Source organism: Pan troglodytes, chromosome 1 (assembly GCF_028858775.2).
Source record: "Pan troglodytes isolate AG18354 chromosome 1, NHGRI_mPanTro3-v2.0_pri, whole genome shotgun sequence".
NCBI classification, from domain to species: Eukaryota; Metazoa; Chordata; class Mammalia; order Primates; family Hominidae; genus Pan; species Pan troglodytes.
Window position 1 is genome coordinate 164,444,830 of NC_072398.2, and position 18,021 is coordinate 164,462,850.

The following is an 18,021-nucleotide window of genomic DNA, read 5'->3' on the forward strand; positions in this document are numbered from 1 at the left end:
TCTGATTTAATTTTTTCAAACTTACATGTTTAAATTACCCATGAGAAAGACTGTTATCGTCACATCCACTTTCCTGAGGAGGAAACATGTTCACTAGCTCCCTAGAGTCACACACACAGGTTTAAGCTGGATCAGCCTGACTCCAAAGCTAGTGCTCTCATTCTCAAGCTGCTGCATATGTGAAGGCTTCACTGAAGGCAGACAGTCTTTCGTTAGTCCACTTGAAAAGTCAGAACAGACTGTTTCCATATAGAGAAGGAATGGAATGGCAAGTCCAAGGGCAAGAGAATGGCAAGGAGCTCTGTCTGGCTGGGCCAGTGAGAGATGAGGCTGAAGGCAGCCTGTGTGTGAAAGCTTTGCACAGCACACTAAGGCGTTTGGACTTCATCTTAGAAGCATGGTAAACAATCAAAGGCAGATGAGGAAATTGATGTCTTTTGTGGCTGTGAGGAGGATTCATTGGAAGGTGGAAGCAGCAAGGTCTGATCAGATGTGTTAGCAGGGGATGAAAGAGAGAGAACAGAGTCAAGAGCTATTTAGGAAAGACAATCTACAGCTCTTAAGGACCTACTGATGTAGGACAGGAAGGAAGGAGGAATTAGGAATGAATCCAAGCAGTGACTCTAGCTTGGCTACCTGGTAGACATAGTTCTTCAAATTAGTGCACAAGAAGGCTAAGAGAAATTTAATGGTTACAGTCAATAGCACAGGAGTAAGGTTCTACCTACAATCGGGCTTAGAGACCATTCCATTTCTGGCCATTGTTACCAGAACTGCTGCTGTGAGAAATTTTTGACATGTCATTTTTGGTGATTCACTAAGGGCATTTGTAAAGGTGGGTGCACAGGTAGATCACCTATATTCTAGTGGTTTTTTATATGTATGTTTGTTTTTGAGACAGAGTCTCCCTCTGTGGCCCAGGCTGGAGTGCAGTGATGTGATCACAGCTCACTGCAGCCTCCGCTTCCAAGGTTCAAGTGATTCTCCCGCCTCAGCCACCTGATTAGCTGGGAGTACAGGTGCGCACCACCATGCCCAGCTAATTTTTTTGTAATTTTAGTAGAGGCAGGGTCTCGCCATGTTGGCCAGCCTGGTCTATTAACTCCTGGCTTCAAGTGATCCACCTGCCTCAGCCTCCCTAAGGGCTGGAATTACAGGTATGAGCCACCTCTCCCGGCCTGTATTCTGGTTTTATTCCCTGTATTTCAACTTTGGGAAACTGCTTGTGGTAAGGAATGCAAGGTAATATCATCTCATGTGCCAATTCCAATCAATTCACAGGAATTTCCTGGAATATGATGTTGAGATAGATACTAAAGCTAGGGAGAAAGATGGCTGTGATTGATTAGTGATGCCGTACATGTTCAAGAAAGGGGTGGCCTAGCACATGGACATTGAGAATAAAGGATGATAGAGTATGCTTGTAACTTAATAGTATGGTGAAGAGGAGAAAGAAATCTGTAAGGCCTGTCTTCAGGAGAGGTACAGCAATAATCTACAGAAAAAGCAAAAGAGCAAGCAGTAATGTCTAGCCTCCAAAGGCTAAGAAATCCACAAGTAACACCCAATAGAACAATGGAAACTGTTCTATTTTATTATTAGTTATTATTGCCAATCTCTTACTGTGCCTAATTTATAAATTAAACTTTATCATGGGTATATAGGTTGAGAGAAAACTGTCTGAGAAAAAAACTGGCATCTGCACCACACTCTCTCAGATGTATATTTATTATTTCATTTGCTCTTCATAATGACTCTACGAGGTAGGTAGCCAGCATTATTCTCCCCTTACAAATGGGGAAGCTGAGGCCAACCGTTCCAGAACTCACTCAAGGTCACCCAGTCACAGAGGCGGTATAGTCCCTCTTCAAGTCCTGGCCCTTCCCCCCACACTGTACTGACTCACTGAGAAAATCAGGGGAGAGAGCTATAAATGGTCACATTGTATGTGTACTCAGTAGAACGATGACCCTGGGGACACATTCATTTGTGTCTCTTGGCAGTCACCCAGCCAGCCTCAGCACCTTTGAACGTGAAAAACACCATGGGCTCCAAGTCTTTGTCTATTCACAGTTTTGGAATCATTACTAAAATAAACTTTGACTTGTCCTCTTACAGAGAGAATAAAAATCCTTAGGTAAGTCTTTTCATTTGGCCTTGGTTTCTGCAACTCTAAAATGAGGTTGAACCCATTTGGTTAATCTTCAAATGATGGCACACATTATCATGTTTTCATGATAACAGCCACAGCTTTCATAAAATATCAGTGAACACCGAGCTGTCCTCCTCAGGGAAAAAAAAAAAGGGCTTTTGTTCGTGGTGGGAACCAGGCTTTTTGATAAAATGTGTGGTAGAAGGTAAGCTGTGAAAGTTTAGAGTCCACTGGACTAGTGACATCACATCATGACGCTCTTCCTCAGAAAACTGTGGAAATTTTCTACTGAGCTACTGAAAAGAGCCCACTGGGATAAAATCCTTCTGTGTGAGGTGGCCTTCTTCAAGTTGATGACTGTTCTGAAAGATCATGACCTGATAATAAAATTAACTTGCTTAGTTCTGAAGAAGGCTTTTGAAACATCCAGTCAGATTTAAACAATCTGCTGTTTACTTGCCAGTCAGAGACCTAGGCCAAACACTTTGGATATGAGCAAGATTTTCCAGTTACGCCATTATACAAATAAACAGCACTTAACTAGGAGTCAAGCCTGGCTGATAAGTGCTGGTTCTGCCACTAGTAAGGTGGTCACCTTGAGTGTCACTTAACCTTGGTGGGCCCTAGTTTCCTTCTGTTTAAAATAAGGATAGTAATACAAAAGTCCCTCCTTATCCAAGGTTTCATTTTCTGTGGGTTCAGTTACCCACAGTCAACTGTAATCTGAAAATATTAAATGAAAAATTATAGAAATAACCAATTCATAAGTTTTAAATTGCACACCATTGTGAGTAGTGTAATGAAATCTCGTGCCGTCCTACTCCATCCTGTCTGGGACATGAATCAGTCCATTGTCCAGTGTATCCACGCCGTCTACACTACCTGCTGTTAGTCACTTAGTAGTCGTCTCAGTCATCATATTGTTGCATATCGCAGTGCCTGTGTTCAAGGTCAATGGCAGCCTAACGCTGTGTCACAATGCATACGTCATTCACTCCACTTCATCTCATCATGTAGGCACTGTAACATCTCACATCATCAGAAGAGAGGTGCATACTGTATAACAAAATATTTTGAGACAGACACCGCATTCGCATAACTTTTATTACAGCAGATTGTTATAACTGTTCTAAATTTTATTATTCATTATTGTTGCCAATCTCCTACTGTGCCTTATTTACAAATTAACTTTATCATAGGTAAATTTAATTTTACCTATGATAAAGGTAAAATGATCATAGGTAAAACTGATACCTACTGATTGATACCTATGAAGGTATATATAATTATATATATAAATCATCTTTATCTCATATATATGTATAGGAAAAAGCATAGTGCATATAGGGTTTGGTAATATCTGTAGTTTCAGGCATCTGCTGGGGATCTTGGAACATATCCTCTGCAGATAAGGGAGGATTACTGTACTTATTCTTTCTACCACACAGAGACATTGCACGAATAAAATATGTACATGCTAATGTGGTATCATATACTAGACTCCATGCTTCTGAAGAATGGGGACATTGTTGCCTTGTGGTTTGCTGCCATTTCATTGTGACTAGTACAGCAACTGAGATATCAGAAACACTCTAGGTGTATCTGTTAGATGAATAAAGCATTTTTAAAACTTTTAAGCATGTGCAAATGTCACATAATCTTTGACAACGCCCTAAGTGAGCTCAATATTTTCCTCCTTAAATTGTTTGTTAAAGAGAAGAAACATAGGTAACTCCACACAGGCTTTCAAAAATCCTAAAACACTAGTCCTGACACATAACAGAAGTGGATATGAACCAAAAATAAAAATGAAAGTTTTTGGTATACACCAAAAAACATGTGAGTAGATGTGTAATTTTGATCCTGGAATGACACTTTCATGGCATTTACATCTTTTGTGTGAAAATGTTCAAGCCTAGAGTTGTTGCTGAGCTCTCAGCTGTAATTTTGGGCTTGGAATGGTGAGCTAAGACAAGGACATGACACTCATTCATTTATTAAATGCGTGAGAAGAATGAGCCCAAGGGGCACTGTCACAAGACATTCACAGAATGGGTATCTGAATGCTAGACTTCTCAATGCTCACCTGTCACTTGATCCATGGATCACATAAGCTCATGCTGACTGACTTCTGCAAAAGGATGCCCACATGGGCAGACATTTTAATCTGTTTTGTTCACTACTGAGCTTATAGCACTTAGAATAATGCCTAGTGTGCATTCGATACAGAATATTTGATGAATAAATAAACAGTTCCAGACTAGGAGTTGCAGAAGAGGGTTGCCATAAATGCACTTTTTGTGTTCCAGTGCAGCAAAGAGGCAAAAGTAAATTGTGGATGCAGAATAAACATAGAGAAAAATTAAACTAATAAAAGGCAGATAGTAATGCATTTGAATTATTTGTGTGTCAGGGATGAATATATTCTGAGGTGAGAGGAAAAGAAGTCAGACATTAGAATTCAAACCTTGGAGGGAGTAGATGTGAGGAATCCTAATCATTCAGCAAATGCCAGAGACTGTTAGAGCTGGAAGTTCTAGAGGTATGGCACATCAATTATCTCATTTTGTTTGCAAGGAAACACAGCCCAGGAATGTAAAGTAACTTTCTCATGGCATACAGCCAGGCAGTCACAACACTTAGACTCAAACTCAAGTCTGACTTCTGGGTTCATGTTCTTTCTACCAAAAAGCCCAACTGCATAAAATCAGCTAACACATTGAGCTCCTAATATTAACAAATTCTTCAATCAGGAGTAATTTGCATCTGAAAAATCTCATATTCCATGACATTGCCACTGTACACACAAATACACCGAACAACATTACACTCATTTACATTCACTCATTTATTTAAAAATACTTTCCCACATTCCAAGTCGAACCTGCTGGCTTTATAAGCCACCATTTTCAGGCTTGGTCATAAACCAGAGAAAAGGAATGAGAACCCAGGAAGGGAAAGGTGGGATGGAAGAATGAGAAAAGTAGAGAAAGGAAAGGCAGAAATGCAAGGAAGGCAAAGGAAGAGAGAAAAGAAAAAAAGCATCCAGGATACTGACAAAACTGACTCTGGGAATTCTTTGAATGGTGGTGCTACAATGTGCCTCTTTTCATTATGAAATCATTTCCTAGGAGCTCATCACCAAAACAATTCAAGCTCAAGTACATATTTTCAAATGAACTATTTCTTTTTTTTTGCATCTCAGTATATATTATCTATTTCTCACAATTTATCACTGCAGAATATTGTCTTATTTCCTAATTGTTTCATGTTTATTGATTTTATTTCTCCAGTGAGAATACACATTTGAGCATTTTTTTCTTATGTCCATCATAATGCCCAAAATAATACCTAATAATGAATAGTATACAGTTATCTGAGTCATTTATATCTAGTTTTGTTCACTTATTCAATTAATAAACTTGTTAAGTATTTATAGTGTGCCAAGAGCTAAGGATACAGAGATGAAAATGGCAGACCAGATTTCTGCCCTCGTGGAGCTTACATTTGAGTGAGAGATTCAGCCCATGCACTGAAAGCAACCACAAGCCATAAACACAGCTCTGAGGAGAGAGAGCGGGCTGAGATGGACTCAGTAGCCCAGGATATATGTTTGAGATGACAAGGATGATAGCAAAGGCTGCCTGAGGAGGTGACAGTTTTGCTGGGACCACAAGAGAATTGGTAACTCCATGACCTGCAAAAGGAGTGTTTTAGGCAAAGAAAAAGCCCTGAGGCATGAAAGTGTTTATTCTAAACACGAGGAGGCAGGCAGTGTGGCTTTCAGTGTGAGTGAAGTATTTGATGAGCTTGAAAAGGCACAGCAGGCCAGAGCATGCAGGGTCTTGTAGCCTATGGATTTTAAGAGAAATGGGAAGATATAGAAGTTTTCTTAAACAAGGAAGTCATGCCATGTGAAGTATTTAATTCTAGATGCCTAATATCTTTCTAATATCAGATCTTTCTAATATCCTGCAGATGTAGTTAACCAACATACAAGTTCCAAGAATAGAGGCCCATCGCTTCCCAAGTCTAAATGCACTTCCCCAGTCTCTCTCCCATGGAAAGCTTGCCATTATGTGCCCACACCTGCATTTGGTAGTTAGCACACAAACCTGTGAGACCCAATACCTCTGCCTCACACCCTACTTTTTCCTGCTTTTACTATGCTCCTCAATTCTGTTCTACCTATGACCTCTTTCTTATTCAGTTAATTTCTCCAGATGGGACTTACTCAGACACATGAGCCCAAATTCATAATAATCCCTTATCATTTTTCTCTCTTCCAACTCCTTTAGAATTATCTCAGTAAATTCTCTCTCCCACTTTTAATTCAGTCTGTGAGTTTACATCATGACTTTACTCATAATTTAAAAGCAGTTCATATGATAAAATTGAATTGAGAAAAGATAAGCCACAAGTATGAGGGTAAAATTGAACATAATTGAAAAATCCAGTGTCATGAGTATCTAAAACTTCTGAAAATACCTAAAGTATTTGATGGTATTCTAAAAATACCTTCCAATTTTTTCTCCAGCTCTTCATTGTCCTCCAATTAAAGCTTCTTTCCTTCAAACAGCAACATCCAAAATTAAAAACACATTTAATGCCATAATTTTGTTCTATTTGATTACTATGGGAACCATACTGTTCTTTACACATTTTATGGCAAATATTTGCATGTTAGCTAGATATTGGGTTAATAGCCTTTGATGGACTTGTGTGAGACTCTATTATTTGTATCATTATTCCTATGGGAAAACATGTTCCAAGTAACCAGCTCACAAACAAACTTTCAGGAACATAAAAATTGTGAGTTGGTAACTTCCTGTACCTTGTTTATTTGAAACATGGATGGTGTATGTGCTACATCCAACAGAAAGAATGATCCAGAGTCTTCTAGTATGGTTTATCTAATTTAATTTTTTAAAGACTCCATATTCTTTTTAGAAGTATAAAGATGACCCCTGGCATTTGGATGGGAACATATATATCTAAAGAGGTTCTTTATGATACAGAACACTGGAGAAGATGAGAAATTACACAGGTGATGGAATATATATTGGAATCTTCTATCTGCATGTTTAGATTTTCTAAAGTAATTTCATCATTTAAAGAAGAGAATCAGTAGGAAAATTAGAAGCATTCCCTTTAAAACTTCTTAACTAAATACAAAATGAACAGCTCCAGCTTCAAGATGTCTTGCTCTTTTCTGACCAAACCAAAGAATTTTCCAAATGTTATTTTAGTAAAACTCTGTTTCTAGATAGGAAAAGAAGAAGTTCTTAGTGTTTATAAGGTTTATTGCAACAACAGAAGTTTAGTTACTCTTCAATTATGCAAAATTTTTAAAATAATGATTTTGGACATAAAAGGCATTAATAAGAAATTAAAGAGTATAGTTCTGTCAATATTCATATTTAAAACAGAGAGACATAGAATATGCAACCAAAGGCACTACAGCCTATTTTTCAATTAGGTTAACATGCCCAACCTGATGCAAAGCAAAACTAAGAGGTTTCTAGAGGGTCAAAAACATGAGCTTTGTGGTTAAACGGATGTAGGTTCAAATTTCACTCCACCATTTTTTTGCCTCAATGCATTATTTTTACTTTTGAAAGGTAGAAAAGGACTGAAAAAAGCACCGTATATACAATATACTTAATTTCAAGTTATTATGAGTAGTAAATACAATAAAATATATTAAATTATCCTGAATATTGTAATTAAACCCAGTAAGCCCTTAAAAATATTTGCTTGTTAATTTTTTAAATTGTCGTATAAAATGAAACCATTGGCACCCAGAAACTTATCTTTCTAGTATAGCACCTAAGAGCCTGAATATGGAACTAAAAACGCAAAACGCCTTCAGTTGGGCCTACGTGAACAAGGAAAGTACTTTCTAGACACCCTCACAAATAGACAGATAGCCCAAGAAACTCTGACTTAGTTCCAGTTATCTTAGAAAGGATAGCTAAAGAATGCCATTTTCAAACTTTAATAATAATATATCAAAAAATAGTCCTTGAATAGTTGCCCTAACCACATAGACTTCATTGTAAGCTTAGCCAATATGTACACTCCTTAGTTAATAATTCCCTTTGCTCATCATCTTTCCTTTCATATTTATACTACAGAAGGCTCCAGATCATGTGGCTTTCTTTAGAAAAGAAACAACTCAATGCCAACCACTGCCAAAAGATAAGGTATGCAGGAAGCAGCAAATCAAGTCCCTTAAAATATGTTTTTTAATTAAAATATGTTAAAAGAACCATGGAGCCACAAACCACTAATCACTTGCTTGTGGTCCCTGGGGAATTATTTCGTTGACTTCCACAAAATTTGTATCACTGAGGAGGTAGTAACATTTATCATCTATGATTGGATGGATTTCCAATAGGCATTGAATGAATGGAGCCTATATCCTGTTCCACACAAACAAAACGTAGTTTACTATGACCCATTCTGCTGAATATTTGTTTACTCTTGCTTTACACAAAGTAGAGAAGTGCCTTTGAAAAGTTGCCATGGCCATGCTTTTTCTGAGCAGCAGACTAAAACACTTTAGCAATATAGAAATGTACATCCACACGAGTGCAAATATATGTTTTCTTCCTTTCCAGAAATGTGTTTGGGTGGATGACTCTACGTGTGTGTGTGAGACACACTAGTTCAGAAGAAATATGATTTTAACTAGATGTTTGGTGGCACATTCTCAGAGTCCACTAATGTTTCAACGAAGAGCTGCCATGACAAATTTGGGGTGCCTTTTATGAGGTTCCTTAACTTTCCAAGGTTATTGTGGTAGATGTACAGAGGCTGGCAATCTCTATAGATGAGTTAAGTCGAAATAATAATTATATACCACACCTTCAGAATAAGAGCAATTCAGAGGTGAAATTCTGCCATGCAATACCAGAAACATGAATGTATATTGCCAAAAAGACTGTCAACTAAGTTGGAAGGCAACTGATAGCAAATTGATTTTTGGTTAAGCTCCTATTTGCCTTTCTAAGGTCACCGAACTATTAAGATAATAAGGCTTAAAAACATTTAAGTAGGAGCTATGGGTAGGAATAAATGTTAATTTCATTTAGCTATTTAAGCCAGTGGGAACACCTGTCCAATTTCTCTTGCAAAAGATCTGGTGAAAGACAACTGTATCCATAGTATAACCTCTAATTCATACCAGTGCTAAGATAACATCATTCATTAGATAAATTTGGCAAACCCAGAGCAATAGTGCTAATTCAGCTCCAGCCCAAGTCTTTGTTGCAGTTCTCATTTTGGTTTAGGCAGCCTGGATAAGCTTATCGCAGAGCTTTGAACTGACATTCTTGGATGGCACAATAGACCATATTACCAGGAGAATCATTCATGAGCATCAAAAAACGTTACAACCTTCAAAGAAGATACTTTAGTGCCATGGTTTGCAAGGCAAGAAGTGAAAAGAAAGAGCATCCAATTCTCTATGCAACACTGAAATCTAATCAGAATGTGTGCAGATGCATTTTTAAGAAATGCTATATGAAGTTGAGCTGGAGAAATACAGTACCTCTACAGGCAAGATATTTTTTCTGAAGAAGATAATCCACATGAGCTTTTAATTGAAAAGTGCATAAATAACACTCTGTTTGTCTTGCCTTGTTATTCAAAGATTAAATCAATTTTGAATTAATGAAAATGATTTAATCTGAGAGTGTTAGCAATCTCAATTTATTTAGGCCTGGATTTAAAGGGCTAGCTTGAGAGCCTTTTGCAAACAAGACTCAGCTCCATAACAAAATCATACCCAACCTCTCTTTTAAGGCTATCTTCTAAAATCTGTGGGTTTTGACTCTAGAATTCTTCACTCCCCCAAATCACATTAACAATGTTTGACATGATGACAGGGAGAGCAAAAAGAATTCATTTCTGCCAAATAAGTACAGGCTACACTGCTTTTTTTTATGAAAGCTTCCTCCTCTTATTCCATTTTGGTAAATTTCTAAGGAATAGTTAAAATCCGTAGGACAAACCTTGGCTTAAGAGGTGGCCTCTCTGCCATTTTCATGGCTGTTTTGAGACCCATTATGCACTCAATTCTGCATTGTGAAATCCAGGCTGGGGACAAATTTCTGCCTGTCATCTTAGGAAAGGCCAGGAGTTTTGCACCATCCTATAGTGTGAAAACAGAAAATCAAAGCCTGCATAGAGCTGCTTGCTTCTTTCCTGATCAGCTTGCTGCTTTTTTGAGACAATCTTGGCTGTCACAGTGTCAGACTGGGAAGGGTAATTTAGCAGAATAAAATATAGTTTAAATAGCATCTCTCCAGGGAAAGTTCCTCCTTACACTCAATATTGAATATGCGAAAAGATCATCAGCAAATAATCATTTGATACTTGGCTAAAATCCATTGGACAGGGAAAGCATTTAGGGAGCACAAAATTCTTTTTTAACCTGATAAGACCCGGAATCAGGAGGCAAGAGGCCCGGATATTTTCCTTATATTTTTCATTCTGTTGCAATGACATTCTCATACAACTACAGTTTATGGACCAAATTTGCTGCCCTCCCCATCCCAATAATATGATGTAAACTGCAGACATAAAAATACCTTATGAGAATTTTTACAATTTTAAACAGTTCACTGAAAATGTCTGTATGGATAACTCTGTTAATGACCTCTCCTGTCTAATGTCAATTTCAGAAAACAAGTTTCCATTGTAAATGTTTAATCAGTGTAGTCCCAGGAACCCAGAACAGAAAACCTTATCTTCTCGCCCAACTTATTTGCTCTGCAAGCTCTTTCCTAGCTCCATCTCAGCTCCCTGCAAACACTTTAGGCTTTTCTCTCTCAAAGGAGCTGGGAGCTCTGTAGGTTCTGAGCTAGGCAGCAGCCCTGTGGTTTGATTCCATTAGTCTGAGCCCAGATCCACTGCAAGCAAACTGCAGCATTTCTGCTTGCAAAACCTTGACAACCAGGTTCTAGAACCGCCACATAACACTGGCTGCACATATTCTTTAATGCTGTTCTGCCCAAACCTTGCCTGAAGCCAGTCAACCATAGCAGAAAGCATCCTACCTTCCATCATGGTGGCAGAATTGCATTCCTTAATTTCCAAGGAGTCTGAAAAAACACAGGAGGATACGATTCCAGGTCCCAGCTAAGTCCTCACCACGCCGCTGCTGAGGTCTATTCCGTCCGCTGTCAAAGCCAAAGGAGATAAGTGTTAAGCCAAAAGACAGGCCATGGATGCTGCTGGTGCTTCTTCACCTACAGGCAGGCTACCAAGAAGATGCTGAGAGAAAGGGAGAGGAACGGCAAGCTGGCCGAGCTGCACCGCCTGCGCTGCCTCGGCCAATCCCTTCAGCTTTGGACCGCGTCACATGGTAGCCAGCCTGCATCTCCTGACACAATACCCCCGGAGAGCACACAGAACCTATTTCCCGTCCCCATTCCCCTCCACCCCCATCGCCTCCCGCTTGTCACCAAATACACAGCCCCTTCCCCACCTGGTGACGCACTTCCCCCGCCCCTCCTCGTCGTCTCCTTAAGCTTACAGAAGCGGCTGGGTGCCCGAGATTAGTTATCAAGGGCTGCCACCTTAACAGGGGACTCTGGCGTGAAAGCAGCACCTAAGTGGCTCGCTGCGGAGGGGGTTCTTTTCTTTTTCTTTCTTTCTTTCTTTTTTTTTTTTTTTAAGAAAAACTTAATAATTCCGTGCAGCCGGAAATCTTAGCAACACACTTCTAAGCTCCCATTCCGGTGTCCTTTTACCCTGAAGGAATTCCAAATGTCAGTGTCTGTGGCCTCCGTGCACATCTGTGCGTCTCTCTCTCTCTCTCCGTCTCTCTTTCTCCCCTCCCACCCTTCATTCAAGAGAGAAAAATCAATCCGACTGACGTCACATCATAAACAATTATCCCCAAAAGGATGATGCAGAAGAAATTTCACCCCAGCTGCCTTCGTGAGAGCCAGGGAATTAATTGCGCATGACATGCTGAAGGGCTGGGAACTGTCATTAAAACAAAGAAACAAAAGAACCCACCCGAGTGGGGCTCTGGAATCAAACTGGCAACGCTCGAGATCGTTTCTGGGGCGGGAGGCTGGAAAGGGGAGCAGGCAGGGAGCGGAAGCCTGAGCCCGACCAAAGACAGCTGTGCACGCCGGCTCCCTCCCACTCCAACCTGGGCTCGCCGTCCGGGCTACAGACGGGACCCTGCGGGGCGCCCTTCGACGACCGAGTTCGAGTCCCGCCGCCACCGCGTCCTCCCCGCCGAGCGCACACGGGAGCGGCCTCGCTTCCCCAGGTGGGGAGCTTTTCTCGCAACCGACTGGGGCTGCAGCTGCCAACTGCAGTCTCTGTAGGAAACAAACTTTCTCCTAAATGACACGTTTCTCCGCGACGCGCCTCCTGCATCTGGAGTCGCCTTCAAGCCTATTCATTCACCCGAGTGGAAACCTGGAGGGAGGCAGTTGTGCCTGGTTGTGGCGGAGCCCAGGGTTTTGAAGCTTCCAGGGATGGGATCTGGGGGCTGTGTAGTTGCCTAAGTGGGAAGTTGTGTCACTGGGCCCGGTTGGGTTCAGTCTGTCACCTGACTGCTCTCCAGAGACCATGGAGCCTTTCAGAAGGGCCCAGCCCTGGGGGATCTACGACCCTTGGTTCCCTTCAAGAAAGCTCAGACAGCGAAGGAAGAAAAGGGCAGGGCAGCCTATGAGAGAGAGAAGGCAGAGAAAAAGGAAAGGAGATGGGAGGAAAGGGAACGCCTTCTTTAGAACTCAGGAAAGACAACACCAGAAGTGGGCATTTCTCCCTGTATAAGCTCACAGTATGACCAGGAGAAAAGCTGTTACAATAGAGAGCAATTGTGAGCATCCAATGAAAATGTACTCAAAATAACTGGAAGAAGATGCATGGTATGATCAGGGTTGAGCCTGTAATGTATTATTAATCATTTCTATTAGCAATATACTCATGAACTTTTTCTATTGCTCAGCCCTGGACATGGCCTAGCTCTTTCTACCAAAGCAAATATGACGTACTGGTGACTGACTGAAGTAGCATATTAATAGTTGAAAAGCAAAACACAGCTCCTTAGCAACTTAAAAGTTTTGAAAAACCCATTGTTCTCCCTAAGGACACATACTTCAGTGGCCTCTAAATTTTAAAATGAAATTCTCCAGGGAGATACAAATACTTGTGACTTTTTTCTTATGTCTCTAAGACAGTTAAATTTTAAAAGGGGAATGAATTCCTAAGTAAAACCTGCCTTGAGTACAACTTACACTGCTCTGAAAACTGGAGGGGTATTATTGCAAAAAGGATTGATTTGTGTGTGTGTGTGCATGTGTGTGTATGTTTAGCAAATGTTTTGTAATGATTAAGAACATTGATGGGTATTCGTGTCAAATAGATGGGCACCAAGTTTTGTTTGTGCCACATAATGAGCTCTGTGACTCTGAGCAATTTATGTAATTCTCTGTGCCTCATAGTTTTCTTATCCTGAAATGGAGAGAATAATAATGCCAAGTTAATTGAGCTATAAATGGTAATAATAACAAACCTGTATTAATGGCTTACTATGTGCCAGACAGTATTCAAATACTCTGCTAGTAAATTACTTAGCATTTTGTCTGGAGCATAATAAGACCTGCATGTTAGCTTTTTAGTATTAGTATTATTACTACCAAAGGGCTGGCAGATGCATCAAAGAAGTTTGCAGCCAACTGGGAGTTGTACCAAATGCACAGAGAACAAGTTAGTGAAAGACCAGGTGATGCATCCAAAGATGTAACATGTTGGAGATTTCTGAAAGGCTGCTAAGTAGGAAATCAGAATCTAATGAGGTTAATTAGGAAAGACTTTTTTTTTTTTTTTACAGAGGTGAAATTTCAGAGTTCAGAACTTAATTGGAATGGGCTTGAAGTGGTAGTTCTAAAGAATATAGGGAGTTGTAAGTAAGAAAAAAGTATCATGTAAAATCTGGAGGTGAGTGCAAGCACTGAGGTGCAGGAGTGGGGGCCATTGTTAGGATGTAAGGGAAAGGTGGAGAAACCCAGGCTGCCTGCCTTCTTCCTCCCAATGTAAGTTTTACAGTATGTTAGAGCAATCCTCTCAGATAGGTTTGGTATGGGTACACTTCAAGTATTTTTTAGACTTGTAGCAACTATCTAGGGACAGCAAGTCAATGGAAAGATTCTTTTGGTCAATGACTATTTATAGGAAAAGCAGAAGTTTGTAGATATTGTCAGAAAGGGATGTGTATTTCAAGGTGGTAAAGCTAATCCCAAAGGCTAAACTTCACTGCAACTTCATCAGTTGTGTGTATTTTATCCTTTAAAAAGAAGATGCTATTACCAATAGCATATCCAATAGAACATCCAATGAATGAAGTTCTGTTTCAATAAAATTTGCTCAAATATGTAATCAAAAGAGATTATCCTAATTGTGGTGTTTTCTCATAGGTTTTTTTCTTTTTCTTTTCTTCTTCTTTTTTTTTTTTTTTTTTTGAGACAGTCTCACTCTGTTGCCCAGGCTGTAGTGCAGTGGTGAGATCTTGGCTCATTACAGCCTCCACCTCCTGAGTTCAAGCTATTCTCCTGCCTCAGCCAACTGAGTAGCTGGGATTACAGTCATGCCCCACCATGTCCACCTGATTTTTTTTTTTTTTTTTTTTTTTTTAGTAGAAAGGGGTTTCACCATGTTGGCCAGGCTGGTCTTGGTCTCCTGACCTCAAGTGATCCACTAGCCTCGGCCTCCCAAAGTGCTGGGATTACAGGTGTGGGTCACCGTGCCTGGCCTCTCATAGGTTTTTGGAAAAAAAATTGTTTTGATCAAGAACAAAGACAATACTTTAGGTTGTGGTTCAAATTTTATCACTTCATAGTATAATTTTTCCTTGCCAGCAAGGGCAAAGGAGAATATCTAGCCTCCAAAACCATGTAATACTTTTTGCAATTCTGAAATGAAAGTCAAATGGTATATGGAAAAGATTGGGTAAATAACTGACTTGCATCAAAGTGCAAGAATTGCTCAGGAGTTCAGCTCAGGATGTGAATGTCAACCCAGATCATACCAGGCTCTGATATGGTACTTATGACTGGTCCAAGACCAAAAACTAAATTGCTGAAGTCACTGGACATTCAACATTTTTTCTAAGATAACATTTGTATGGTAGTAATGGCTGATTACATAGTGTTTCAGAATGAAATCTTATTATATTCCTACTATAAAAGCCGAGCTTCTTCACTATCTCCCAATTTTAGGTTTAAGGGGAAATTTGTTTATATTTTAGAAAGAGAAAGAAGACAATGAGAATTGAGTCACAAAGAAAGGAGGAAAGAAAATTAGCATTAAAATATGGATCCAGATTTGTGTATGTGTTTGTGTATCTCCAAGGTAGTGCTCTTAACATGACAATTGACTCTGCCCCTTTTGCTATCCCCACTGAGGTAATTCAGTGAATGTAGATGGAAAAATATATTGCCCAAGTCCTGGAAATTGGCAAGACTGAAAAATTGGAATTCCATGAGATGATATAGATGAAAAAGAGATACATATATTTGTGTGTGTGTGGGTTCCCATAGTTACTCTATTCCTGGCTAAAATAAAAGAACTCCAACTTCAACTAACATGGGCAAAAATGGAATTTATTGAGGTAGCTCATAGAATTATAGCAAGAACTGAACAGCTGAGGGAAAGCAAGAACCAGGACAATCCAGGAAATTTTGTTACCTGAACCAAGTACTCAGAACTCTCTCTGTCTCTCCCAGCATGTCATCTCCTTTTCTCTTACTAATTTTTCTCCACATGATCAGACCTGACCATTAGCATCCTCTAAGCTCACCTCTTCACAGATTTACTAGGCTAGATCTCCTTCAAAAAACTTCCAGGGAAGGACTGTGGTTGACCTGGCTTGGATCATTGTTCACTTTTCAAACCAGTCACTGGGGGCCATGTTGATGAGTTCTCATGATAGATTTTTTTTAAACCAAAACTTACATTGGACTTAGTCATATGCTCACTACTGTGCCTATGTATGTGTGTGTGTATATATATATGTGTGTATATGTATGTGTATATATATGTGTGTGTGTGTGTGTGTATATATATATATATACACAAGTTTCTATGGCAAACAGAACCCATAATATGATTGGATCCAGAGAGAAACCAGCAGAACCTGTAGTCATGCTCCTGTTTCCCTGGGGGGAAGACTCTATGTGCTGGCCCACTTATGCCAAAGACAAGACATGCCCTTGTATGCTTTTCACCCATTGGACTATGAGCATCCCAAGAGCCATGTGTTCATAGCTACATGAGTGCTGAAGGAATTTATATCAGCTGGGAGTACTGCTTAATCTAGACCTACATTGATAAAGATAAGCAGTAACACTGAATCTATGAGAAAATTCAACAGTTTCAAAAGAGAAGGAAAATACCTACAGCTCACTGAAGCATAGGAAATGTCCCCACCGAGGCAGAGGAAATGTGGAGAACTTGAGAGGCATTTTTCAAAAAATCTGTTTTTTAGTTTTGATATAATTTCAGAGATACAGCAGCAATAAATAAGAGCAGATTGCTGTGATAAAAGAGCATACTGAGAGCCAGAAAGAGTGCATGGAAGTAATAAAAACATTCTCATTAAACATTTAAAAATGTTATAGCTATAAGCAGTGATATAATGGGTACTGCCAAGATTGAACATTGATAGCCCAGTGGCTATGTGCTTGAAGCATAAACCTACAACAACAGCAACTGTCCCAAGCATAGTGGAATTCTTTCTCTCTTTGGAGAATCAAATCACTCCGATGCAATTTTGACAGCTCAAGAAACTGGAAAAAGAGAAAAAGCTCCATAAAGCTTCAACTTATGAATTATAAAACATGACAAAAATAATTAAAAATAGAATATAGCTCAATCTTACTTATGAATATTGATACAAAAATTGAAATAAATGACAGCCAACATAATAGAGCTTTTCAAGAACATTGTATATTATATTAGACTTTACTCTAAAAGTAAGAAAAAATAATTCAACATTAACAGTCTACTAATATAATTTACAATATTAAGCTTTTAAAAAGAAGCATATAATTGTCTTCATAGTTGCCAAAAAGAGATTTGATAAATTTCAACTTAAATCACTCGTGAAATAAATAAATCTTAACAAAGAAAGAGATATAAAACTTCCCCAGGATGGTGAAAATACATATCTTGACCCCAAATAGGCCATTTTTTAAATGGAAACGTAATGAAAACATTTTCATTATTAAGAATAAAAATAAAAAATAAGACAATTGTTCTTTATCATCACCGTTATTTAATATTTAATACTATTTTATGGATGCTAGCCAAAATATTAGGAAGAAAAATAAATAAAATTGTGTCAGAGACAGTGGTACATGCTTATCACACCACTTTCTCCATCTGGATACACAGGAAGACTGTATTTGTCAGCCTTCCTTGCAGCTGGATGGAGTCACATGACGAAATTAAGGCCAATGGAATTTTTCAGGCCTGGCCTTTACAAACATCCTGCATATTCTCCATACCTTTCTTCCCCTTCCAAATTTCAGAGAGCTGCCTGGTCCTCATCAGACTTTGCATGTGTGAGAACTAAACCTTCATTATGTTAATCTCTATATTATGTATATAAACATTTACATATGTATGTATATTATACATGTCTTAGTCTGCTTGGTTACTATAACAAAATGCTATAAACTGGGTAGATTATAAACAACAGAAATTTATTTCTCACAGTTCTGGTGGCTGGGAAGTCCAAGATCAAGGCTCTGGCAGGTTGCGTGTCTGATGAGGGCCTAGTCTCTGCTTCCAAGATGGTGCCTTGTTGTTGCATCCTCCAGAGGCAATGCTGTATC

At 39.2% G+C, this 18,021-nt stretch overlaps 1 protein-coding gene across 35 annotated transcripts in view; it reads right to left on the bottom strand.

Moving 5' to 3' along the window:
* The window catches only part of SGIP1 (SH3GL interacting endocytic adaptor 1), a 222,914-nt gene extending 210,913 nt beyond the window's left edge, over positions 1 to 12,001 (bottom strand). For 18 of the 35 annotated variants that reach the window (XM_054684016.2, XM_054684015.2, XM_003308176.6 and 15 more), the window contains exons 1-2: positions 11,914 to 12,001; positions 11,218 to 11,340 (exon numbers count right to left, since the gene is read on the bottom strand). In XM_054684016.2, coding sequence (XP_054539991.1) covers positions 11,218 to 11,227 — 10 coding nt within the window. In that variant the 5' untranslated portion in view covers positions 11,228 to 11,340; positions 11,914 to 12,001. Of the gene's footprint in view, positions 1 to 11,217; positions 11,478 to 11,648 lie in introns of those variants that run through there. The other 17 variants (XM_063800895.1, XM_009460132.5, XM_063800889.1 and 14 more) reach the window with 5 other exon arrangements.
* Between the last annotated feature and the right edge of the window lie 6,020 nt (positions 12,002 to 18,021).